Raw genomic sequence first — 26,446 nt, 5'->3', positions numbered from 1 at the left:
CGTGTTCGTGTGCCGTATTTCAGCCGAACTGCTAAAAATGTAAAATGAATGTAAAGCAAAAATTAGACAACTCAGCAAATGTATTTATTTAACATAAAATATGTATTTCTAAACGAGAGAAATAAAATGCACTAAAAATACCTGTGGCAAAAATTGTTTTTATACATATTAATCATTGGTATGACTGTAGTTTCAGAACACTGGCTTTGCGGTAGGTCGGCCACTGTCTCAATCCGAAACCTGATCAATAAATTATTTTGTTGGATGATTTTCTACCAAAATATGAATTAAGATAAAAAAGGAAACGCGTATGTACTAATAAAAGTATTTTGTTTTTTTTTTTTTGTTGAAATAGCTGATTTCGATCATTTTTTTAAATCGAATAAGAGGGTTGCCTCTACTATCAGGTCTTCGTGCCCTGCGTGCAATACAATCGAAACTAAAAAGTATACGATATCGCATTGAAACTGCTAACCGTTCATACGTATTTTGATTTGCTTGCATCTTTCCTATTTAATAAACTAATTGAAGAATATATAGAGAGTGTTATTGATACCTGCATGACGAAACCTTAATTGTTAATCGCATATCTTTGAAAATTTAGTTTTAATAAAATAAATCGAAATGGACGTCTCATGTGTCATCTCGAAGTGAGCATCGTCGTCAAACGGTGCGTGCGTGTATGTGTGCGTAAATTATAAAAATAAAATATAATTTGTTATTAAACTAATATATCTTCGTATTTTAGAAGTGCATTAACTAACAATTATATTCACACAATTCAACTTTTTGTGAGACTATCTAACGTTTTTGTATGTACATGTGTGTGTGTGTGTGTATGTATGCATTTATGAACAGTGACGTTTGTCAGCATAAAAGTTCTTAATGCATTTACAATGGTAACACAAGTTTCTTGAGCCTTAAAAATATCAAATGATATATTTAAGTAACATATTTATCAAAGGCTATTACCGACTTAATTACATAAACGTGTTGGGCAGATGGAATTGAACATACAAAGACCCATACACATATGTGCATACATAAGATATGCATGTGTGCATGTACAGCGTTCAAGGTTTTTGCAAGAGTAGTTCAATGAAAAGTTTACATGTACTTTTCTGTGCGAATGTGTGTGTATACAGGCAGTATACAGGCATTAAGTGTACATTACCATATTGATATTGTTACGTATGTGTGTTTGCATGTGTGCGTGTACCGTTAATGAAATACTCAATTAAAATTTTTACAATTATAGACATGTACATTCAAAATGTTTAGTAAACACATATGTTTTGATAAGTTATTTACATATATGCATTTATGTATATGTGTATGCATTCACAAATCTATATGTATGTATGTTTGCGTATGGTTTGACTGAATAAACAGACACATGTCAATGTTTATGTATATGTATTTACATCTTTAAAAAATATGAGATTTTGATTTTCATTGGTCTAACTACTATACAATTATGTTTGTGCATATTTTTAGTTGGAGGAGTGCAGAGTTTGCTCCGGCCAACACGTTAGGTAAACATTGCTAGTAGGCGTAGGATAAGAGGATAAGCGGATAAGAAGGAGAGGCACCAGTGAACCGGATTGACGAATAAACGGAGCTCCAATTAGGCGCCAAAGCTTGACATAAAACGTTATTTTTGAAAGTATTTCGTAATGTCTGATCTTGGAAGTGGCGAGGAAGGTATCTCAGGATCAAGTAAGTACTTCAAATTTCATTCCGGCAGCTGTTGAACGTACGTATGATTATCTTCGGCACGACGAATATTACATACTACTTGGCGCAGATTTCCTAAAGAAGGTAGCTTTGGTCAAGATACCTTGCAAAACAGACAAGTTTTCATTATTATTATTATTATCATCAATCTAAAGGTTAATAGCTCCTAAAGCACCTTCCACAATAAATGTGCGCAGCTCTCTTCACCTTGAAGCTTATTGTGCGGAAAATATAATAAGGGGCGCTCCTAAAAATCCCCTTTCGATAAGATATTATTGGGCATAAATCTCAGATTTAAAGACATTCAGTGACCAACTCTATTTTCGGATACGAGTATTGATCAATCAGTTAACCCCTTCACTTCAGCTTTAATGGATCCTCGCATGGATTGCCGTTAAGCAATTCATTGTGGTTATAAAATCAGTTCTATCGCGGATTTCCTTGTCAGAAATGTCTTTAATCGGCATAACTAAAATCGCTGCTAGCGCATATCTACGGAATTAGAGAGTTGCAGGTTAGTTGTTTATTTAAGACAATATCTGGCTATTTAACCTCTATGGATAAGTAAAGAGTTTACTTGTATAGACTTTGTACCATTTTTAGAAGGCATCAGTGATCATTTGAGGACCTCGCCAAGATCTCTCTGCATCAACTTTTACAAGGGACCGCACGACTCTCTCATGTTGGCAAGCCCCAACGCTCTGAGGCATATACCATATCCTATGAAAATAAAGGCACCGTCTATATTAAGGAGGCCAGGCCAATTTCCATTGCCAGGATTGATCCTCAGTCGTCTTGCCTTTGATATTGGCGATATTATGCCCGATCAAAGTATCTAATAGCCCACTTAACATAGTCAGGATCAAAGATAACACCCGATAAACTCACCTGTTTGCCCACTAAGAGCCACGGAATCCTTAGCCTTTGCTCAAAAGAGATCACTTACGAGAGAAGCTTTGTATAACTTTTTTTTCACCTTTCGGGGACTCGGTCAAATCATATCCGAAGTTTGGCCCTTTGGCACGGGCAAGGCCGGGGTATACCGGATAGTATCTATATAGATGTATTATTATATATAGAATGGGGATTTAGATAACTTATCGCATTAGGGAAAATAGGAAATAGCGGAAAATTGGAGAAAAAGTTTGCATACTTATTGGCATTCAATCATCCTCTTTTATTTTCAGAGTATAATGCGAGCAATATGGAAGGTTCTTCAAGCAGAAATGATTTTGACTCGTCCGGCAAAGGTATGTTATAAAAAAAAGGTTATATTATTAATAAAAATGTTGCATTCAATGGTTTTATTATATATGTAAAAATTTAAATAATGACACCAAATATCATGTCTGTCCGTATGAATGAGCTTGTCCATGTCAGATTTAGTAACAGTTAAAGGCTGGAAAATGACTAGACTTATCTTCGATAATTTACCGTGTTTCCAAGCAACAAATAAAAATCGATATCGGAACCCTGATTTTTGAGTAAATCCATTGGGCCCTAAGAGCTATCTGACCCCGTATGCATGAGCTTGTCGATGTCAGATTTAATAAGATTTAAAGGCTGGAAAATGGCTAGACTTATCTTTGATAATCGATAACGTACCGTGTTTCGAAGCAATCGATAAAAATTGATATCGAAATTTTGATTTTTGAGTAAATCCCTTGGGCATAGAGCTAGAGCCCCCAACTTACATGTAGCTTTTAGAATATATACATAATAATCATTCAAAGTCATTTATCAATTGAATAATTGTATACAACATTTATTCACCAATCGGATATCGTGAAATTTCATTGTTAACGTATATAAATTCTTATCTTTTCGCAGCCGTCAGTGCAGTTGAGCAGGAGCTGGCATCAAAAATGCTCCAAATTCAATCAAAACGATTTTATTTGGATGTAAAGCAAAATCGTCGTGGTCGCTTCATAAAGGTGGCCGAGGTAAATATATATTTATATTTATACCAAGACAAAAGCATTCACCATCAATAACATTTATCATAGGTTTTAGTTATTTCTTAGAATATAAATGTGGGCTACTTTCTAAGATCCGTTTACTCAGCCTTTTTCTAGAACACTCTCGAATGGAATATCTCTTTATAATTCAACTATGCAAAGATATAGGAATCAATTGATTCTAACCTTAAATTTGTTTAGAAAGGAAAGATGTGTTCGGAAAATCTACCTCAACTCGGAAAAAATAGGTCAAGGCGAAAGGAAAGTCCGTTCGTATTCAAACTGGGAGGAAAAATATTGTCTAAGATCTTATCTACAATGGGGAGGCCAAGAAATACCAGATGTTGAATTGATTGTGATCAGGATTAATTCTCTTATAGAACTGGTAGAACGTTCCGAAACCCAAGAAATATATGAGACCAAGTCAATATAAGATTCCTAGATACCAATACTTACAATTTCCAATCCATTTACTACATTGACATCAATCGATAAAGTGGCTTGTGGCAACATTATTAATTTCCATGTTTTCAGATTGGCGCAGACGGCAGACGAAGTCAAATATATTTAGCGCTGTCGACGGCAGCCGAGTTCCGTGACCACCTGTCGTCATTTAGTGATTACTATGCTTCTCTAGGTAGGCTATGTTCTGTTTTTTTAGTGAATTGTTTATGACCTAAAAATCAAATAAGTTCATCAAAATGTAGGGCCTCCGCACACGGAGAGTTTGCCAGAGGATGGCAAGTTGAAATCAGAGATGATGATAAAGGACAATAGGAGGTATTATTTGGACTTGAAGGAAAATGCTCGCGGAAGGTTCCTTAGGGTAAATATTCAATATGTATATTAAATATGTATGTTAATATTTATTTATTTATGTTTATTTATCAAAGGATTGTTATCTGACGATCCAAGCCATGTGAAATATTTTTTCAATGGTTTTGGTTCGGAGTTCGAGAGAACCTTAAGATTGTCATATATTTTAAATTAAGTCATCGAGTTTTTCAATTATAATTACCGGGCTAACTTCGATCTCCAATCTAATGGTTGGTTTATTGGCTGGTTGCTTACCGTCTGAGTCTCCATCAATATATATTTAATCTTAATTCAAAATTTTTTTAAAAATCGTATTATTTTTATGTTTTGGCTCAGCTGTTTTCTGGGTAACTAGTTCGTTTTCAAGTTATATTAACAAGTATACAAAAATAAATTGAATAATAATTATCTTTTCTGAAATTGTCCATAATAAAGCTCCGATCTCATAAACTAAGTAAATACGTGACTGATTATCATCAATTAATTCAATAGTCAATCAAAAAAGGGAATAATCTTATAGACTAAAATATCTCCAAATCGGTTAATCCCGACTAGAGCACTTATTTTTGTGTTTTATTCGTTATTTTATTTCCTTTTAATTGATCAATCAATTGACTGTATTTCAAAGCATTGTTATATTGAAATACTTTCACTTGTTTTCATTTAAATTTACTAAATAATTTACAATTTCAGGTTTCCCAAACAATAACAAGAGGTGGGCCCAGATCTCAAATTGCGTTGCCGGCCCAAGGCATGATTGAATTTAGAGATGCGCTGACTGATCTGTTGGAAGAGTTTGGAGCCAATGATGGGGGGTAAAGTATTTTTACCAATCAATCATTGTAAAGATTTGAAATAACTTCAAGTGAAAACATGCATAAAATCTAATCAAATTTTATTCAATAGTGATTTTAAAAAATTACGCATATAGCATCAAAAGATCTGTACAAAAATATTAATGTAAGATGTGTTTTTGTATCGATTCCTAAATTTCAGTTTTAAAGGCGATTTGCCTGAAGAGCGTCATATGAAAGTGGATAACAAAAACTTTTACTTTGACATTGGTCAAAATAATCGTGGAGTTTATATGCGAATAAGTGAGGTACGAATACTTTAAAAAATTTAAATCGATCAATATATATATTTATTATGTAAATTTTGACTCAATTTCAGGTAAAAAATAACTTTCGCACTTCTATAACTATACCTGAAAAGTGCTGGCTACGATTTCGTGATATATTTAATGATTATTGCGACAAAATGAAGAAATCGCCCGATTCAATCACTGCCGATAATATTGTACCGACATCTACAAATAGTCTTAAATAATTAGAAAGATCCCCAGAACTTAGTAGTTATCAAAGATGAACACAATGCTAAATACAAATACAAATATAAAGCTATTTTAAAATTCTGCGTTCAAGCCTTGAAATCAAACAACTGAGACGATAAGAGAGGGCGCGGGAACGAGGCTGCAAATGTTTGTTGTTCTCAAAAAAAAAAAAAAAAATCAACATTGTGCGACGATATGTAAATAGCTTTATGTATTATGTCATCTGCTTAAATGATATGTGATTATTTTTGTTAAATATCGTTTCTTGACAGAGAAAATCGAAAAGCTTTTAAATTAATGTAATGTAACTACTTATATGTATTTATATTCAATTATATAAAAGTAGCATTTAGAAGATTCATTTGTATATTAGTATACTTTTTACGTATATATTAATTTAATTAAATACATAAAAAATAGGGCTTCATATGTGCTTAAGTCGATCCACCAATATGCAACACAATGTTTGGTCACGCGAGAAAACAATATGCTTTAAAATTTAAAAAAGTAACCAATACGCAATATTGCATCTGTTAGAGATATATCATTCATTAGGGATGTCTTTATTTAATAAATCTTGTAACTTTTGTTGTGCAGCCTTTTCCCCACCATCATTGTGGTCGAATTACCTTTGATTTATAATTATATAACCAATTGTGGATATAGAAAATATTTAAATATTTAATATGTTTTTAAGAAACATACATGTATGGATGTATGCATATATTAAATTCTGTTATATATGGCTCTGTACCTTTGATAATACAAACAAATAGCGAGAATACTACCTTCATGATTCACAGGAGTGTTCTGTATTTAGATAATATTTGTATTACATAATCTGTGAATATTATGACCAATTTGTGCAATACATTATCATCAAATCAGTTGAAACTATCAGCTTTATATTTTGAATATATACTGTTTTGGGATCTGGGATCCATGATGCAATATTCTCAAATATACAATTTTCTTGACTGTTTAATAATTTTACGGTCATCATTAATTGAATGTCCATTCGTAGGATAAATACCGCCTGTTGCAAAACATGGCACCCACAGCAATCTGTTACTCGTTAAACTAATTTGTAGAAAAGAACACTCGAACACGTACATGTGTTTGGTAGATTGAATAGATCTATTGTGTAAATTTCGTAATAGTATATATCCAGTTGGCGTAACTTAAAATGTCATCGCAAATATGAATGTTACAAAATTGTTAAAGCTTTTAGGAATATGTTATGAATTACAAAATGTCTTTAACTAATTACTAAAACGTTTATAAAACAAAAGTTTCAATGTGATCACGTAGAATAAAAACTTATTAGGTACGAATACAAATGCATAGCAAAATAAATAGAATTCATAGTATGTGTGTATGTATATTAATTTAAACACTTATGTATACGCACACATGCCTCTGCCTATGTATTAAAAACAACAACAATTATATGAATAATAATATACGATATGCAAACTAGTGTTATATTAATAGTATCAAATTTCCGCCTATTAAATAGATAAACCATATAATATTTATTATTGATGAATGAAAACAAATACACTATACATAATGCACTACTACAATATGTATATGTGTGGGTCACAAAAAAACTCTTTAATGTACATACATATATAGATAAGTTCACGAATGCGAATCTGTTTGCGAATGTCCGGACATCCACAGATACGCTTATCGATGGACTTATTCTCTAAATTATTGCTTAGGATCCTCCAGATCAGACGATAATACATACAAGTATATTCATTTGCTAAGCTAATGCACACAGATAAACAACAACAATGATTATCAGAACAGATTACCATATGTGACAAAAAAGGTTATTTATAATACAGTGAATTTATCTTTGAATTTGTTTGGCATTACAATTTTAAGATTTTTGTGAATGAAGAAATAAAAATAAAGTTGAATAAAACAAAAGCTCCAATGCAATACTACAAAAACGTAAACCTGCTCGATTCGTTTAGTAGACATTCATATTGATTTATATCTTAAAAAATATGAAAGAGTTCAAATGTCATAAATCTCTTGGACATCACACAATGTGGAATCAATCGTGCGTAATAAGGATAAGTGCGGACTACAAACTGTGTAGTAGATGGCTCTCTGTCCATCCACCCTCTGGACTCGGGCCTGGTGCCCTCCTGACTGACCATAGCTTACTGCTATCCTTATAAACAAGCGCGTACCAAAAAATTGAAATGGCCTATTGCCGAGACGACGGCGTAACTGATCGGGAAACATGGGACCTGTCAGAAGAGCAGAAGTCATTTGCAAGCCGTCAAGTCGAATTGATCCAGCTTGAAAATGATGGCCTGGAAAAGACTCATAACATGCTAAACATCGACGAGGCAGCTGTACTTGAAAACGAATACAAAACTATCCTCTCCCGACCCCATGGTGTATTTATTCTTGATCAGGATGACGAGGTAAGTCGATTTAGCCACGTTCGACCATCCCTCTATGTAAAATCGCCAAAGTTTCAAAAACTGAAGAAGCTACCGAAGAATATATTTCCAAAACATATTCTGGTAAATATAGAATATTTAGAATATTCACATCAAGATCTCTAGAGCTTAATGCTAAATATGCTAAATATTTATTTATAATATAAATATATATATATTATATTTGTTTAATAAGAATAATTTTCGAATTATTGGAAGAGCTATGGGTGCATGGATAGGTTTTCGTTGGTTCTAAAATTGTTGGTGTTTTAATGACTGTATTGCATTTATATTTTCATAAGCTTCCAAATTTTGATGTTTGTAAAATTAAAACAATCTATCGATCGATTTCACCAAACACAACGTCCAGGGTGCCGATTATGGCAACTACATCGGCCAACATGTGTTGCTTGCCAATTTTTTCGAGAGCTGCCAAATGAGCGAATCCTGGCGCTTTGATCTTGCAGCGGTAGGGACGACTGGAACCATCTGATATCAAATAAACTCCAAACTCGCCCTTTGGCGCCTCGATTGCCGTATAAGTAGCACCGGGTGGCACTGGATAGCCTTGCGAAAAGAGTTTGAAATGGTGTATGAGCGCTTCCATGGAGGTTTTCATTTCGGAGCGGGTCGGTGTCGTCACCTTTGCGTCGTCTGTTTTGATTTCACCAGCTGGCATTTGGTTTAAGCACTGATCTATGATGCGCAAAGACTGACGCATTTCCTCGATGCGGCACAGGTACCGGTCATAACAGTCGCCTTTGGTACCAATCGGCACATCGAAGTCGACCAGATGGTATGCGTCGTAGGGCTGTTGCTTTCGCAAGTCCCATTTGATTCCAGAGCCTCGCAACATGACACCACTGAAGCCGTAGTTAAGGGCTTCCTCGGCAGACACAATGCCAATATCTTCTGTGCGTTGCACCCAGATTCGGTTCGTGCTGAGCACATCCTCAACTTCATCCAATCGCTCGGCGAATTTTGATGCAAACTCGTAAATGTCATTCATCAGACCCAGTGGCATATCCTGCAAAAAAGTTATGTTAACTTTGTTTTCTTCATATTTATCTATATAAAAAGCGTACCAGTGAGACACCGCCGGGTCTAATGTAGGCGGCGTGCATACGCGCTCCTGAAACACGTTCGTAGAATTCCATCATTTTCTCACGTTCCTCGAAGAGCCAGAAGAAGGGAGTCAGTGCACCCACATCTAGAGCATGCGTGCCCACAGCCATTATGTGGTTGAGGATGCGCGTTATTTCAGCGAAGAGAGCTGGAAACAAATCATACGATTTTGCCTTTGGTTGGAACTATGAGTGGGCCAAATTTAGCACCTACTTCGTATATACTTGGCACGCAGCGGCACCTCGATGTTGAGTAATTTCTCCACGGCCAGCGAGTAGCACTGTTCGTTGCACATCATCGAAACATAATCCAAACGATCGAAGTACGGCAGAGCCTGCGTGTAGGTCTTGTACTCAATTAGCTTCTCAGTGCCACGATGCAACAGGCCAATGTGTGGGTCGGCGCGCATTACCGTCTGAAAGCAAAAGCACGCTCAATCATTTAAATATAAATTAAGAAGTACATTTATGTACCTCGCCATCGAGTTCAAGTACTAGTCGAAGGACGCCATGGGCAGCCGGATGCTGGGGTCCAAAATTCAGCGTCAAGTTGCGCACAGACTTTTCAACGGGGACCATTTTGCCTTTTGCGGAAAATTAAGCATAAAATCATAAAACTCATTAAACTTTAATAATTATCTTTGTAAGCATACTGTTCCATGGCGGCACCTTCCACAGCGAGGTTACTTGATCGGGATACATGACCGGACCACTGAATTGCTTCATGAATTCGGGATCTGGATACCATTTTGCTGCACCGCGATGTTGATTCGAGCTATCGAATATATATTTATATGATTTGGAAATTATTTCTATTTGCACTTATTTTGCTACAATGGTTCCTGTAGAAATATGATTATGTAAGTATCCGCGTAGTTTGATTGTTTACCTCAAGATGCTGGCACCGGCCGGTGCAATAGACGATTGGGATTTAAGTAGCTGCGCCCCTGCGACCAGCGAGCGCCTAAAGCCCTGGGAAATCATTTTTTATTTCAAAATAGTTTATTGGACTTTTTACGCAAACAGTATGGTCAAACCAATGGATGGTCAAACAGCTGTTGATTTGTGTATGTGCAGCGCTGGTGCAACCGATAGCTATCGATATACTTGCAGTCACTACCTCTGTTCGATATGCAGAATCGATATTTTAACTATGTATTTCGATTCATCCCTATACACTCTTGTAGCCTCTGTCGACTGAACACATTTCTCACACATTTCAGAATAAGTCACATTTTTGACAAATATGTGAAATGCGCCCTATGCGTTTCCCCATATGAAAACACATTTCACACATCTTTCAAAAAAGACACATTTTTCAGATATGTGTAAATTCGCCCGAACATTTCGTGTTTATTGCGATGGTTAATCGAGATTTCTATCGATATTGTGAAAAAGTATCAAAAACATACACAGCTGATATCAAACAAGGCTAGCGGCAACTTTAAAAAAGGTATTAAAAATTAGAATAATTACACAGTTTTTAGAATTACACATGGCGAAATTTCGAAAAGAGGAGGATATAAATAAAAGAAACTCGATCAGCTGTTTTTAAAAGAAGCGGTACTTTTGCCACTCACATGTTACCAATACCGATGGAATACCAATATGTGAAATTTTAAAATGTGACATTTCTTAAACCAGTGGACAGAGGCTATTAAGTATTAGCACTAACCAGACAACACATGTTTTTTGGATAGTGGTATTAGATTTGTGCCATGTATGTATCGATAAATATATAGGCGACGAATATATCGACGTTATATCGATATTTGAATACAAAAGAAAAACCTCGAATCTAGGAGCTTGGAATTAAACTTATTTTCCGAGCGATTGATTAAGAAAAGAGAGCTGCGAAAATAAAATAAATTAATTGAAGCATCACGATAATTTGAAGGGGGCCGAAAGGTCTTAATATACAAATATTCAAATTGCGTAAGATTTACTGCAGAAAATCATACCGAAATCGGTTAAGTAACGCTATTGATAAGGTCGTAATATAAATATAAAAACACTAAAAAAATACTGACATTTAACTGATTAGATAGTTTAGTTAGTATAAATACAGTTTATCAGGTTTTTGCAAAAATGAATGAAAATTTATTGTTTAAGAGTTTATTAACAAGGGGAGTTATGAGAAATGCAGTAAATTTACTGGTTTCATTTCTGAGCGATACAAAAAAGTCACACCTATTATTCGTGACTTGCAAATACTTTTGTAACTGTAAAGTACTTTTAAAAAAATACGTTTTAGATACAGATACATTTTTCAGATACTGCCACACTGTCAGTACCGTATTATTTTTTTTTACATCTAACACAGCTCTTTAAATGCTGCATAATATTATTTACATACGAATTTATTTAAATTAATTTTAAAATGTTGTGAATACGGATACGGCAACTCAACTCACACCAATGGAAGATAATGGGAAAAATGTGATTAATTGAAAAGTAAAATAAAATGCAAAAATGTATACATAAAAACTGGCATTGTGTCTGTGTGCGTGTGCGTGTGCGTGTGCGTGTATAGTGGTTATATTATGCATTTATAATGAACAGCAAATGTCAAATTGGTTAATTTCTAGTTATTCGGGAATACTAATACGGGCCCTGTATCCTTCGCCAAGTATCAAGTCTTTGAGTTTATAAATTTTCTCACGTTTTTATTCATAAAAAGTGCTCAATTATTGTATCGGGTTTGTGTATGTATACAGAAAAGTGTCGAATTCAATGTTTATGTATTTGAGTCTCTTGCGAGAGAGCGAATGAGAGAGCGACAGAGAGAGAAATAGAGTGGGATAGAGGGAGAAAACTTTTGATTTTAGTGCAACAATATTATTTGCCTTGCCAAAACAAGCCATATAAAGGACTCGAATTTAAGAAAGGTTTTTAAAACAGTTTTTTGCCCTCCGAATTTATATATTATACATACATACGTATGTAAATGCAAATGTATGTATGTATATGTAGGTTTCAAAAGACTGCTGTTCATATAAAGGGAAAAATTAATTTTTTCTTTATGTATTATACTAGAAATAGAGGATCTGCAAATGTCGGGCAGATGCCGTACGATTTCGTAGCGTATTATAACATGGGCAAATATACATTGATATGTATATAATTTAGCCTGTATACATCTCGAAATCGGCGACATTTACTATACGATGAGTGAAATACAAAGAGCATATGATGTACAGACATATATACATACATACACAGAGATGTGTGTATGTGCAAAAATGTACACAGACTTAATTTACATCACTCTTAAACCCCGACGTACGCATACTCTTATTTTCTTGATACAATTTAATAAACTAAATTATTTTATCAAGTAGACATGTAAGTTAATTTATAAATTACCTTTCAAGGCTTTTTCTTGCATTCAAATTGAATAGGATCCATGGATAACAAAGTCGCAAGAGTCACGAACAAGAAATTATATGGTATAAATATACATGTAAAAATTATTTGTCAAGTTTCTTCCGTCCTTTGTAAAACCGAATGTAACTGAAAGGTGAAGTTATCTCTTATCATCTCTTATCATTCTTATCATTCTCATAATCTCTTATTATTCTCATTATCTCTCATCATTCTGATTATTATTTTTTTTCGATGACGTCTGTTCTTTTAAGAGGGGCAGCCTTTTATTGTTGACAAACGGACTCTTTAAATATTAAATAAAGATACTTTTTAAATAATTAATTGAGTTATATATAGTCCATCAGGATAAACAGTGTTATATATGATTGATATGATATATGATTGATTGATTGACTAGTTAAAATTGTGTGAGATTTGATTGAGAGTAAGAAAACTTAAAAATGCGCCTGAGTCTGTGTTTTAATTTACTTACAGAAACGGGAGACATCGGCATGTTGCCGGCGGATGCAAGTTTAATTTTGTCAAGAGCAAGCAAGAACAAGAACAACAACTGGGTCAACAGGCAACGCGAGGAAACAAGTCACATCTACGGCAGGCGCAAACAACAGTTACCAAAGTTGTGCTTAAGCAGAAAACTTGAAATCGTCCAGAATCGTGGATGTTGGAGCTAAGGCAATAGAGAAAGGTCAAAAAACAAATATCAACGCGCGAACCAAGTGAAATACAGAAAGACTTTATAAATGATGCTCGTCCCGTCAAAGACCAAGTCAAATGGAAGACTAGCTCTTACTGTCACTTGGAAGTCATTGCCAGCAGGAACGGGAACAGGAAGCCCCCGCAAAGAATCGGGCTGCCAAAAAAAAGAGCTGATGTCCAAGCGTTCCAGTCTCAAGGAGCCCATGTCACTGGATGGCGCACCCGTCGCTCCATCGCCCAGTTTGGCGTTCTGCTGCATTAAGTGCCAGCGATCAGCTGTTGCTGTTGACAAGTTTGTGGATAATGTTGAGCATGAGAATGATAAATGGGCCATGGGTAATAGCAGAAAAGTTGTCACTCGGATGATGACCACTGACAACCATATACCAAAAGCTCGACCCCAAAATCGAAATCAACCAACGACCGCATTCTTAAAGCCAGCGATGCATCGAAAGTCCAAAAGTAAAAGCAGGAGCAATACGGCAACGTTTGGCATTGGAGTCATGTCTCATGTCAACCCAACAACAACAACAACAATAACTTGTGTTGGCCCACATGTTGATAGAACGCAGCTTAATCCCCACTCGCATCCCCGGTCCCAGGCCCGGCCGGGGTCATCGCTTAAAAAATCCAGATTGATCGCAGCTGAACAAAAGAATACGGAATGCAGTACGAGAATAAACATAAGCAATAAAAATAAAGCTCATTCAGCGCGATGTAAATTGGTAGTTCCGTTGCCATCTTTGCGGGCCACATCCTTCGTCACGCTTCTCACGATCATCTGCATAGAGACGGTGCTTCTATCAACTATGTCAAGCTGTGCTAAGACATTCTACATGCATTGGAACACATCGAACAGCATGTGAGTACCTTCCCATTGAGTACCTTCAGATTGTGATCTTACACCTACATACACCTTATTGGGACACGTAGCAACTCCGACCCCACATAATAGGTATAGTGATCATACATATATCAGCTTACCACTTAGGAATGCCAGAAACATATAAGAATACATAAATAAGAAGAATAAACATTGAAACCCATTTAACGATTCTGGCTGCATAGCAGCATTCTAATAATTGAATTCAAAGTGAATATATCTGTTATAAGTATTCTTCTTCTTCTTTCAGTTTTAAATCTCGGAAAATCAAAAAGCTACATAGTCTTGTATTTTTAACTGTCTTGTTTTCCTAGATATTCTAGAGGGAATTCAACATTTGTAGGTTTCACTACGTTCCTTAAATATGAGCAGAATTCCGTTAATATCAGTATTCTATAATATATTAGAAAGACTCACTCGAAAGATAAATATTTTGAATGAGACATTTGTGTTTCTTGTAGATAACCAACAAATTCATCACCAAATTGTGTCTGTTCCTGAAGATTGAGGCGACCATTTCTACATGTTTTGGGAGTATTTAATTATACTCTATTTATATATTTATAAACAAATTATTGCCTTTTTACCTCATAAACTGTTATTAATGCTTATTTATGTGTATTTATCAATATGAATTAATCTGAATTGCGCGTAAATTTTAAATCTCATGCAGAGCGTCCTGCAAGATAACTAAGTAGCATGACACGTCTGCAAGAGCGTCCGTCCGGCAAAGAGTCGCGCCACACTTTAAGAACATATTTTTCTTGTCGCAAAATTACCACCTTTGTTAATTTAGCAATCTATATATGTATATGTATATATAGGAAGATGTCTTCTTTAGATTGTCCATTTCGATTTCTACATGGTTTTTCTATATTTAAATGCGTGTTACGTATCCCCTAAGTGGAATAGCGTTCATATAAGTCTCGTCAGAGCGTGAGCATAGTTGAAGTAGTTTTACGAAGATTCGTACAAACATACAGAACACGCATAGTAACGCACTTCAGTCACAGAACAAATAAGAAAGGCAGAGGGAGGCACATAAATGTCCTCAAACCAGTTGCACTGACGGCCACCTGAAACCTTCGTCCTATTGGGATACGCCGCCAGAGAAGTGCACAGAATAATCGCTCACAAACTTTTTGAACAAGCGGCGAGGTGAGTGCATGGAATTTGTAGCTAAGCTGTGTTCGTATGATAGTATGCGAGAGTTGTTCACTCGATACAATACAAAGTGTTGTAATGTAGCCGGACACATATTTTTGATTTGATCAGGGCTGAAAATACCCTAAATAGCAAATATTACCATCGCAACCAACGCAATTTTATGCGATAAACTAAGTATGAACGCAAAGATCTGAGAACCTATACGAGATAGAAAGTAGGTCCTCCTAGTGACCACGCAGTAGGAGTTTGTTTCCGATAATGGATAACTTGTCCCGTTTCCACACAATCGTTAAGATATATTATATTGATATATATATTGATATATTATTTCTTGAGCTATTATTGTAGCTTTTAGAATAGGATATATATTGAGCATCTTTCATTTTACAGCTATTGTAAGTCTCATTCTAATCAAATAAATAAATCATTTGTAAATAGCCCCTAATTGAGCTCACAATTCTAATGCAATTAGATTATACGAATATCGTATAGCGCAATAAGATCTGTTGTGGTAAATTTGATATACACAATAGAAAACGTGTTTTATCTGGCCACGTGGCAGCTAGCTTAATTGCAAGAATTTCTGACACACACACACACACATTCATTCGTGTCTTTATTTAATTCTATCAACAGAATTGCAATTGCGATTGTTGTTTTCCGTTTTAATCCGATTTTTTCCCGGTACAAGTCAATTGTTGTCGTGGCTGTTGTTGCGCTGGGACCTAGTGCGGGCTGCTTCGAGCTCGAGTCCTATTGAGAGAACCATTTTTTTAATTACTGCTTTTTATACGCTGAACCCATTAAAAATGGGTATAAGGGGATATTGTATTTGTGCAAAATCCAAATGTATGTAACAGGCTGAAGGAAGCATCTCCGACCCCATAAAGTATATATATTCTTGATCAGCATCAAGCCATGTCCGTCTGTCTGTCCCCCCGTCTGTCTGTCCGTCCGTCCGTCCATATGTATGAACGCAAGGATCTCGGAACCTATAAGAGCTAGAGACTTAAAAGATGTAGGTGGTCCTAGTGCCTGCGCAGATCGAGTTTCCGATAATCGATAACTTACTCCGTTTCCAAGCAATCGATAAAACTCGATATCGGTATCCTGCTTTTTGGGCAACTTTGGTAAATAATAAGAGCTAGATTCACCAAACTTGACATATAGCTTCTAAAATAGAATATATATGCATTTGATGTTGGAATAAGAGGGTTCAGGGTATCCCCTAGTCAGGAGCTCCCGACCCTCTTACTTGTTTATTATGAGCTCCATTTGATGTTTGTAGAAGAAGGTTCAGGTTATCCCCAAGACGGGTTTATTTATGTTATATAATACTAGGTATTTCCTGGCCTTGTCAGTGGCAAGCTTTTCGTTCAACATTTTGGATATAAATTTACTCCACATCTAGTTGAAGTTGTGTTAAAGGTCTATTGATGAAAGAGCCCCAAGTTTGGAATTTTCAATATCGCTGACTACGTATTCATCAAGTTCTTTTGTATGGCTTTCAAAATGAGTTTTATGGTAAAGAACAAGTTTAATAGAAACATTTTTCGCGATTTTTTTTACACTTTCGGGTGGAAATTTTAATAGAAGATTTAAGGGTATCCCCTACTATTTTATATGTTGATAGTCGGAATTGGGAAGGGCAGTATAAATTGAAAAAACTTCGGGATAGTAAATATCTGTTGAAGGATGTTTAACTTTAATTTCGACTATATGGTAATTTTGTTAAAACTTATTAAGCAACCCTCCAATATGTATGTGTATGTTTACTTCGACTGTGTGTCCCTGTAACCCTAGTCGCACACTCGCATTTATGGGATTGAGTGTGTGTCGCCAAAGCGAACATGTAAAATATGCGTACTTCATCATTAGGGGGTGATTTTTGATTTACAAAGCTCTATAATAAAATGGAAAGGAAAAAACAAAGAACAACTTGGAAGGGCAGAAAAAAAACCAACGAAACGTCGACGGGGCGAGGCGAGGCAGACATACATAAGTGCGTGCGTCGTGTTAACCAGTACTTGGATAGGTTGGAAAGTGAGAGGGGGAGGGGGGCCTTGGGGTACAGAGGGTACCCTCCTGTGGTTTCAACTGCAGCCGAGCATGGGTTTTAAGAATCAGCCTTACGCCAATTCCCCCTCCCCCGCACCGCACGTTCTGCATTCTACATTCTGCCAACGCACCACCAGCTTTTAGTCGCAAATTTCACAAATAAATAACGCATTTTTTCCTCTCTCTCTTTCTCTGTCTCTCTGTCCTTTTCTCCGCTTGCATGTGAGCACATGCGTAATGGGTGAATGGTGTGGGTGAGGGAGGGGGGACGGGTGCTACGGAGGATAACTTGTTGGCGTTCTGCTTAGTGCTGTTATTTATTCCTGTGGAAGGCTTCACTTTGACAAACCAAGATTGTTCGGCTTGGATATACCCTGCACTGTTGTGCGTTCCTTTACAATAGTTTTGGGTTATGCATTTAAAGTAATATACCCCATTAAATGAAACATTTTGTGAGTCTTTTATATACATATTTACCGCAAGCAACTCAAACATAAAAGATAAGAAGATGAAATACCCTAGATAACCGAAATATTAAGATCTGCCATAATGTATTTTACATGTGTAAAAAAAGTCATCTTTGATCTTAAATCATAACCAGGTGGATCTCAGAGAGTAATAGGGGCTGGAGAATTTGAAATTGTTACAACCTTTAGATTTCTGAAGACAACCCTTTCTGCTTGGCTTAAGTAATACCGTTAATATTCTATTAACAGTTAATTCAAAAAGGCCCTTTGAGGAATTTAGATTTGTTTGATACTCAAACTAATTTTCCAAGATTTTCGAGAAAATATCCATTTTGATGGCTTTCACCCTTTTCACAAAGCGAGTCCTCTTGTGGGGAAAAGGGCCGGAATATTATTATTTTATTATCCCCATTGTTATTGAAAAGAATGATTTATTGGTAATTTACAAGTGCCCTAATAAATTAAAATTATCTGAAAACTTGGGCCCTTTTCTTCGAAGGTAAATAAATAATAATGTCTATTCAAATTTTGATTTGTAGATTTCGGATTGATAACACCGATCATATTATTGACGTGAATAAGGGCAATCTGGCATTCGAATTCGACCAGGTGCACATTATATGTCCAGTTTATGAGCCCGGCGCATTCGAGAACGAAACGGAGAAGTACATAATATACAACGTGTCTAAAGTGGAGTACGAAACATGTCGCATAACGAACGCAGATCCGCGAGTAATAGCTATATGTGATAAGCCTCAGAAATTAATGTTTTTTACGATAACTTTCCGGCCATTTACACCGCAGCCAGGTGGTTTAGAGTTCCTACCTGGAAATGACTACTATTTCATTTGTGAGTACTGCGATTATATTATTATAAATATATATTGTATGCTTTCTTTTTTTCTACAATTAGCGACGTCATCGAAGGACGATTTGTACCGTCGCATTGGCGGTCGTTGTTCCACAAATAATATGAAAGTTGTGTTTAAAGTGTGCTGTGCAGCCGAAGATAAGAACAAGACAACGGAAACAACGCTTCTGGGCAGTGTCCCAGCCGAAAGTGGCAATGGCGTCGACAATGCGGGGCTAAATGTAGATCAAAATCTAAATGCGAATGCTAACCATGGACATGGTCATAATGGTGTCAATACCATTAGCACTAATACTGGATTCATACCGGGTGGATCAGCAGTTGGCAGCGGAAGCGGCGGCAGCGGAGGCGGTGTTCAACTAAAGCCCATAAGCGGAATGATGGGCACGTCGATCAACACGAACATTGATCAATTCAATCGCATACCCATTCAACCAAACGTAATGGGCAACAATATTGGAGCAGCTGGAGGTGGTGCTAGCGGTAGCTCTGGTACTGGCGGCATAATGCTGTCACCTGGCCATGGGAGCATAAATATGCTGCCACCGGGTCGGGGCGGCGTTCATATGAACTATCCCGGCCATCATCACATACAGACTGGCATTCGAATTAATAATGTGCCAACGCAACCAAATAATCAGCATCCGCACCACAAGGGCAATATGAATGTGAATAGCAATGGTAAGGACACATTAAAAAAACAGATTGCAGATGCAGATCAGTACGATAAACAAAAAGTTGACAGCCGTTTGATGGCGGGCAGCGGCATTGGCACTGCTATTCCCGTCAATATTGGCAGAGATATTCACTATTTGCCGCCAGTTCTGGTTGACACAAACCACAGTAACATTGTACAGAGCACCATTAATTGGCCATTAAATACTTGGGGCATGGACACAAATAACACATCATCCAGCAGATTCTTAATAACTACATCCACCATAAATACTACTACTAACAATAGCAAGCAATTGTTCCATCCGAAACACATCAATGTCAAAATTAACACCAACTCAGACAGTCATAACAATACAAGTATTAGCAATTACACACAATCTTTCCACAGTCCGCCAGACCTCGGTACTAACAATAATAACAGAAAAAGTAAGTAGAACTTATAGAAATGCATTTGCCATTACCTAAAACTGTGCCTGCGTCCATGATACCCATACCATAATTCCGTTCCATACCCACCTTAATAATAATTTCTAAGATGAAGTTTAGTTCGGCATGCTAATTTTCAATTTTCACAATAGTGCGTGGTTACAGCAAAGCTTGAAAAGGTCGTCTTGATTATTGATTGACTTCACAATTTTAGGGCGCAGATAAAATATTTTTGTGAAATTATGCTTTTTGTTTGAGAAATCCGAGGAATTTTTGGGTAGCTTGTAATTGCTGAGTTTGGTGTAATTCTTTCTGCAAATCTTATGGTATAGTTGACTGATGTTGATACGTTTGTAGGCTTTGGTTAAGATATTTTAAAAAACCAAATCTTTTATATAAGAACATGATTTTCCACCGACCATTCCTATGACAGCTATATATACTGTCTGCAATAGAAGGACGGACCTAGGCAATGTTTTATGACAGAACCTTCAGACTGAGAGACCAGTTTGCGCAGAAACACACAGACGATAGTGCCTATCGGTAAAGTTTTTGATAATAATCAGAAGTATATCTACTTTATAAGGTCGGAAATTTATCCTTCTATGTGTTACGCATTTCATGACAATGGTCCAATGGAATGTAGGATACGTGTCTTATTAATGTGTACAGGAGTATCTAATATTTTCGTTTGCTTTGAAGGCACTAATGATAATTATATACGCTTTTCAAAAAGGTAATGATAATGAAAATCGCATTTCATCACTTAAAATGTTTAATAATTATTAAAATTATAAAACCAAAAACCATTATTAATGAAAAGATATGATAATGGAAATCACATTTCATTATAAATAAAAAATTATAGCAAATAATTTTACGAATATATTTCCAAAATTGAAAGTAATGAACAAATATTTTTAGCATTAGCATTTTCAATGAAAACTTTATTAATTGATTTTAATCATTTAAATATGCTTCATTTAACTTGTATTTCAATTATATATTTTATAAATATATGTAAGTAACTATTTATAAATCAATTATCAGAGTTAATGAAATTAAGTTTTCATTACTTACTATTCATTATCACTATTCATTCAATTCATTTTCATTAGCATTACCTTTTTTTAGTGGTCATGAAAAAAAAATAAAACAGATATTATTATAATTAGAACAGACGAAAAAACTCCTTTTGCAAGCAATCAATATAAATCGATATCGATATCCTGTTTATTGGGAAGTTTTGGTAAATAATAAGAGATTGAGTCATCAAACTTGACATATATCTTCTAAAATAGAATATTCATATGCATTTGATGTTGGAAGAAGAGGGTTCAGGGTATCCCCTAGTCGGGAGCTCACGACTAGAACATCTTACTTGTTTACTTTGTAAACAGAGTATGAAAGTGCAAATATTTTCAGCGAAACTCAAAAATTTACAGCTTTATTATTTTGCCAACCTACCACCACATTATACTATGTAAACGACCAATTACATTAAATGTTGATCATGATAAAGGTGATAAATCCCAAAATATTTGGGTTGATTATAAACTGAACCATTTTGGGTTACAGTCCAGTTCTTTTCACAATCCGTCAAAAGAGCACACGATATAAGGATTTTACTTGGCATTATTGTCAATATTAAACGGCTAACTTTGAACCCAAATGAAAATTCAACATCCATTTTGTAATTACAGATGATCACCACAATTATGACAAGCATCCCAATGAGGTAGTCAAAAACGAAGAGCTCACCTACAACAGTGGATCAGGGCAAGCAACTCGCAGCCATATCTGGATTTGGACCTGGCTGGCAGGCGGAGCAGCCACCCAGGGTCTAACTTCTATGCATGCCTATGGTATTAATTTAACACTCTTGCTGGCCATCATAGTAATCACATTTCAATACCTGTTTTGGGCACCTGCCGCATATACGATGCGTCGCCGCCCCGAACCTCTTGGCATTAATTACCGGTGAATCGTTATCAACGGCTCTCTCTCTCTCGCTGCAGCTGCTAGTTAATTTAAGAAGACATAACATCTCACACACAACGTCCTTTGGTAGTACTATGTAAACATATTTGCATAATTTTGTATTTTCAATAGGATCGATTCGAATGGAGCCAAATTAAAGCAAGCGAGGAAGTGAGTAGTTGAAAAGAAGGAGAAAGGTGAAATAGAATAAATAAGTAAACAAATGAAATTTTCAAGCCCATTAAAACATAGTTTATAGCGATATAGATTAACTTTACGCATAAGTCAAGAAAAAATGGCAATACGCCGATTTAAGACGATTACAGTTTGAAGAGAGTATAAGTTTTAATTGCCATTGGCCTTAGAGCCATAGGGCTCTGGTCTCGTTGCAGTTCGTATTCCCAAAGTTTCCCAAAACCGAATCAATATAATCACTTAGCGCCTTGTTTATTCTACCTTATTGGAATGAGTCAAAAATATGCAACTAAATTCAGTAGGAAGCAATGCACATGCGAGCACCTCACAAACTATTTTTGCATATGTCGATAAAATGTTATGAAGTTTGCAATTTATTTGAGGTATTAAAGACAACTTTGGCATATTTATTTTGCTGTAAATATAATTATTTATGTTGCTCCTTCAACAACTTCATCTTCAGTTAAAAGTTATTGTTTAACGTGGACCTAAAGAAGTTTTTGAATTGAAAGTCATTCAGATCATAAACACACGTTTATCCACGCACTACTCCATCAATTAGCATCTAATCTTTGTGTGTAATAGATCCTCGAATGTCGTAATCAAACAAATTTGACACTTCTAACTCAAAAGCAAACTCACATTATATACACATACTTCTCGTGCAGCAACTGCCTTGTACGGTGAAAGTTTTGACTGAAAATTAACAAAAAAAATTTAAAAAAATAAATAAAAAATTAGCGTTTATATAAAACACGTGTAGGAAAATAGATACTAGGTCAGACTAAGCGAATGCCAGAGACGATAATGTAAACGTACACGAAAGTAAATGTTAAATCGAACCTATGTATGTATGAATGTTTCGTATGCATTTACATTTACATTTACATTAACATTTACATTTACATTTACATTTACACTTACACTTGCAATTACAATTATATTCGTATTAAGTATTTCGAATATGGGAAAGGTGAAATTCAAAGAACTCAACTGTAAGTTTTACGTTCTTATGCTTTTTGTTCTTGTTTTTTTAGTTTTTAATTTTATAATTTTGTAAATGAACCAAGCAGTATATGCATATATATATATATATACATATATATATATATATATAAATATAAGTTATATAAGTATACTAGAAGATACATTCGTATATACATTGAAATGTATGTGAAAGGACACAGCAAAGTTTAGGTGAAACGTTATAATAATTGTATATTTAATAAACGAAGAGATTTTGTAATTTGTCATGTATTGTAGCAGTATTTGCTCCATTCATACATAAAGAAAACTGAAAACAAATGAAATGAAAATGATAAACAAACAAATATTTACATACCATATAAGCAAGTATTCATATACAGAAGACATTCAAGACATAAACTTGCACACACTCGAGAATAATGAAGGTACAGATTTTTTCGGTGTATAATTAAAGTCTAGTTCTGATCATGTGCATTATGTATAAACTGACTTTAAAAATATTCTGAAAAAATTATTGTTTTTGTTTTCTGTAAGGTACTTAACTAACAAACAATGAAGTAAACATACATATAGAAACAAGCATACCCATACACCCACACACACACACACACGCACACACACACACACGCACGCACGCACACACACACACACACACACACACACACACACACACATACACACACACTCAAAATGCAGTACTTAATTGTAAAACACACTCTAAGCTCTAAGTTAGTGGAGCGTAGCACTCTTTTCCCACTTGTAACTCAAGGTACTCGATCCCCACAATAGCAAACGCTTATTTAAGGAAAACCAGACAGCTTACGACTAAACCGAATTTATATCATCCGACGACCTCGCCCAAATCGTAGCGAAATCGGGCAGCACGCAGAAACCGAGAACCGAATCCCGTTTTAAAATGATTTCAATAAAATGCTTTGCAAAGCTAACTCCACATAGTCAACAATACACACACAAATGTAGATACAATAGGATCTTACCACATACCGATTGAGATGATTAGGATTACGCACACAATACACCCCATACAATACAATTCAATACAATACATACATACAAACAATCATATACATACGTACATACATACTGAACCTTACAAATAGTTTTTTTTAATAACTAACTATCCATTTAGTTTTATCAAATTTATCTCATATTTTCTGTCTTCTTTTGGGGTTAAATAGGGCTTAAAACGTTAACAACTTACCCCATCCGGCTTGATTTTGACCGCATATTCCCTTTTTTGACTGACGATTAGCCATTATATTTTTACACATTGTTCACAAGTCTGTTTCCTGAAAATGGCACAATTTTTATCGGTACAATTATATTGGAATGCAAATTTTTGGAATGATTTACATTTTTCTTGTCCATCCGATTTTGTACATTTTTTCAGATAAATTTGGTTATTTTTATTTTAATGCTCGTCGATCGTAAATAAATAACATTTTTAATTGATTTGGCTTTTTGCTTTTGCTTTAAATTGTCAATTTGTGCTTCAGTTTTATTTAAACATTAGACTGATTCGTACAATGATTTAATTATACTTCATTCCAAGCCTCAATTTATGCTTTTATGCAATTTAAGAACACGATTTTGAATACAGAATACATAACAGACCGAATAAACAGCTGTTGCTCTCATATGAACCATATTATAACTGGCCCTTATAAGTATGCTATAAACATCCACGAACATACACACACTCAACACACATTCACACACTCACACATGCCACAAGCGCTCAACGATAACTGTGTAATTCAATTATAGTGGAATACACTTGTATGTGTATGCACTTATACATGGAGCTGGTTTTATTGTAGGCCGATAGCAAAGTTGGGGTAGTGAAGGACTAAATTGTAGTTTTTAACTGTAGCACAGAAAATTTATATCTACTTATACCATTTAAGGGGTAAGATAAGCAACTGCATTCAACACAAACGAACTACATATGTATGTATAAAGAGAATACGAACGAAGGCAAGAAAACAACAGAGTGGAGAAGTGAACAATGTATCAATGAAAATAAAAACAAACAAATTTAAATTAACATCCTGCGTGTCATTCATTCATTTTCTTATATCTATGTGTACGATCCCTAACCATAATGAGAGAGCACTGAGTAGCTGCCGTTCTACCAAACAAGAGAGTAAGCCAAGGCAGTTTTCTGTAGTGAGAGCAAGATAAATGACCGCAATTCCATTCCATCGCACAAATCATATGTACTTCTTACTTGCTCTCTGAATCAGTCCCAGAAAGGAGTGGAAGTGTATGTGACTTAAAGAAGAACCTTTTAATTAAATACAGTTTGTCAAGTAATTGTTTGCAAAAGGAAAAACAGCACACAAAATCATTTTTAAACTAATATTTGACCGAATTAAACTATTTCTTCTTAATTGTTTTTGCATATTATTATTATTCTAAGTATTCTTCATAGATATAAGGCACAAACGAAATAGACCCCAAGCTACCTAATGGTACTCCAAATTCAAAGAAATTTGAATGTGTGAGTCATTGATATGCAGTGTGCGAACCTTCTAAGCGATTTTGCGTTTTTGACAGTTTTCATCTTGCCTAATTTAGAGCTTTTTGCAATGCCTGGTCAACGAGTTAATAAAAATCTAATTCAACTAGTTTATTTCCACTACCATAAGGGGAAATCTGCTAAAGAATTGGCGGAAATGTTCGTAATAAGGCTAAGAACTATTTATAATATTATTAACCGCGCCGAAAAAGAAAACAGATTGGAATTAAAGCACTCCGGATGCAGACCAGCGAAGTTCACTAGACGCGATCATGGACAAATTTTAAAACAGATCAACGATCAACCTCAAACTAGCCTCCGACAATTGGCATTGGACTTAAAAATGACTGCAATAAGACAGTGAGCCACGAGACAGTTCGTAAAGTCTTAAAAGTGCATAAATACTCCTCGCAAATAGTTAGGAAGAAGCCACTACTGTCGGCAGTAAATATTCAGAAGCGGCTTAATTTTTCAATTGCCGATGTCAACAAGCCAACGGAGTACTGGGATGACGTTATTTTTTGTGACGAGACAAAAATAATGTTATATTATCATGACGGACCCAGCAAAGTTTGGAGAAAGCCCAATGCAGCTCTGGAATCGAAGAATATAATACCAACAGTAGAGTTTGGCAAGCTTTCGGTTATGGTGCGGGGCTGCACATCGTCAAAAG

The 26,446-nt window shown here is 35.4% G+C and overlaps 3 protein-coding genes and 1 long non-coding RNA gene across 13 annotated transcripts; 2 read left to right on the top strand and 2 right to left on the bottom strand.

The window, feature by feature from the left end:
• Positions 1 to 515: 515 nt before the first annotated feature.
• Positions 516 to 7,368, top strand: Pur-alpha (Purine-rich binding protein-alpha). 7 transcript variants are annotated; one of them, XM_015168631.3, is made up of 9 exons: positions 518 to 670; positions 1,498 to 1,719; positions 2,925 to 2,987; positions 3,568 to 3,680; positions 4,230 to 4,332; positions 4,388 to 4,521; positions 5,205 to 5,326; positions 5,508 to 5,613; positions 5,685 to 7,368. In XM_015168631.3, exons 2-9 carry the CDS (start codon positions 1,677 to 1,679, stop codon positions 5,838 to 5,840), a joined length of 840 nt encoding a protein of 279 aa, XP_015024117.1. In that variant the 5' UTR covers positions 518 to 670; positions 1,498 to 1,676; the 3' UTR covers positions 5,841 to 7,368. The 7 variants fall into 7 exon arrangements, with proteins under 7 accessions (XP_070066793.1, XP_015024117.1, XP_015024116.1 ...); XM_015168630.3 differs by having other exon boundaries at positions 524 to 680; XM_002059669.4 differs by having other exon boundaries at positions 527 to 686; positions 4,403 to 4,521.
• LOC116650493 (uncharacterized) lies at positions 1,715 to 2,971 on the bottom strand. 3 transcript variants are annotated; one of them, XR_011417067.1, is made up of 4 exons: positions 2,891 to 2,971; positions 2,626 to 2,790; positions 2,290 to 2,572; positions 1,715 to 2,229 (listed from the first exon to the last, which is right to left on the bottom strand). It is a non-coding gene; the product is annotated as an uncharacterized lncRNA (long non-coding RNA). The 3 variants fall into 3 exon arrangements; XR_004303462.2 differs by having other exon boundaries at positions 2,290 to 2,790; XR_004303464.2 differs by having other exon boundaries at positions 2,332 to 2,790.
• Positions 7,369 to 8,579: 1,211 nt separating the features above from the next.
• Positions 8,580 to 10,496, bottom strand: ND-49 (NADH dehydrogenase (ubiquinone) 49 kDa subunit). The gene is made up of 6 exons (XM_002059668.4): positions 10,326 to 10,496; positions 10,090 to 10,211; positions 9,911 to 10,020; positions 9,651 to 9,852; positions 9,398 to 9,585; positions 8,580 to 9,339 (listed from the first exon to the last, which is right to left on the bottom strand). The coding sequence occupies exons 1-6, from the start codon at positions 10,418 to 10,420 to the stop codon at positions 8,650 to 8,652; spliced, it is 1,407 nt and encodes a 468-aa protein (XP_002059704.1). The 5' UTR covers positions 10,421 to 10,496; the 3' UTR covers positions 8,580 to 8,649.
• Positions 10,497 to 11,723: 1,227 nt separating this feature from the next.
• Positions 11,724 to 25,299, top strand: Ephrin (ephrin). 2 transcript variants are annotated; one of them, XM_032434253.2, is made up of 5 exons: positions 11,724 to 11,875; positions 13,298 to 14,381; positions 18,634 to 18,944; positions 19,008 to 19,646; positions 21,773 to 25,299. In XM_032434253.2, the coding sequence occupies exons 2-5, from the start codon at positions 13,564 to 13,566 to the stop codon at positions 22,051 to 22,053; spliced, it is 2,049 nt and encodes a 682-aa protein (XP_032290144.1). In that variant the 5' UTR covers positions 11,724 to 11,875; positions 13,298 to 13,563; the 3' UTR covers positions 22,054 to 25,299. The 2 variants fall into 2 exon arrangements, with proteins under 2 accessions (XP_032290144.1, XP_002059703.2); XM_002059667.4 differs by having other exon boundaries at positions 11,724 to 11,890.
• The last annotated feature ends 1,147 nt before the right edge of the window (positions 25,300 to 26,446 follow it).

Source organism: Drosophila virilis, chromosome 6 (genome assembly GCF_030788295.1).
Source record: "Drosophila virilis strain 15010-1051.87 chromosome 6, Dvir_AGI_RSII-ME, whole genome shotgun sequence".
NCBI classification, from domain to species: domain Eukaryota; kingdom Metazoa; phylum Arthropoda; class Insecta; order Diptera; family Drosophilidae; genus Drosophila; species Drosophila virilis.
The sequence above is the reverse complement of the archived record's forward strand: the minus strand, read 5'-3'. Positions and strand labels throughout refer to the sequence as shown.

Coding starts and splice junctions, on each gene's coding strand:
- Pur-alpha (XM_015168631.3), top strand. CDS start 1,677: ATGTCTGATCTTGGAAGTGGCGAGGAAGGTATCTCAGGATCAA. Junction 1,720..2,924: donor GGAAGGTATCTCAGGATCAA/GTAAGTACTTCA, acceptor TTTTATTTTCAG/AGTATAATGCGAGCAATATG. Junction 3,681..4,229: donor GCTTCATAAAGGTGGCCGAG/GTAAATATATAT, acceptor CCATGTTTTCAG/ATTGGCGCAGACGGCAGACG.
- ND-49 (XM_002059668.4), bottom strand. CDS start 10,420: ATGATTTCCCAGGGCTTTAGGCGCTCGCTGGTCGCAGGGGCGCAGCTA. Junction 9,853..9,910: donor TACTTGAACTCGATGGCGAG/GTACATAAATGT, acceptor TTTTGCTTTCAG/ACGGTAATGCGCGCCGACCC. Junction 9,586..9,650: donor GCGTGCCAAGTATATACGAA/GTAGGTGCTAAA, acceptor ATTTGTTTCCAG/CTCTCTTCGCTGAAATAACG.
- Ephrin (XM_032434253.2), top strand. CDS start 13,564: ATGATGCTCGTCCCGTCAAAGACCAAGTCAAATGGAAGACTAGCTCTT. Junction 18,945..19,007: donor AAATGACTACTATTTCATTT/GTGAGTACTGCG, acceptor TTCTACAATTAG/CGACGTCATCGAAGGACGAT. Junction 19,647..21,772: donor TATGAATGTGAATAGCAATG/GTAAGGACACAT, acceptor TTGTAATTACAG/ATGATCACCACAATTATGAC.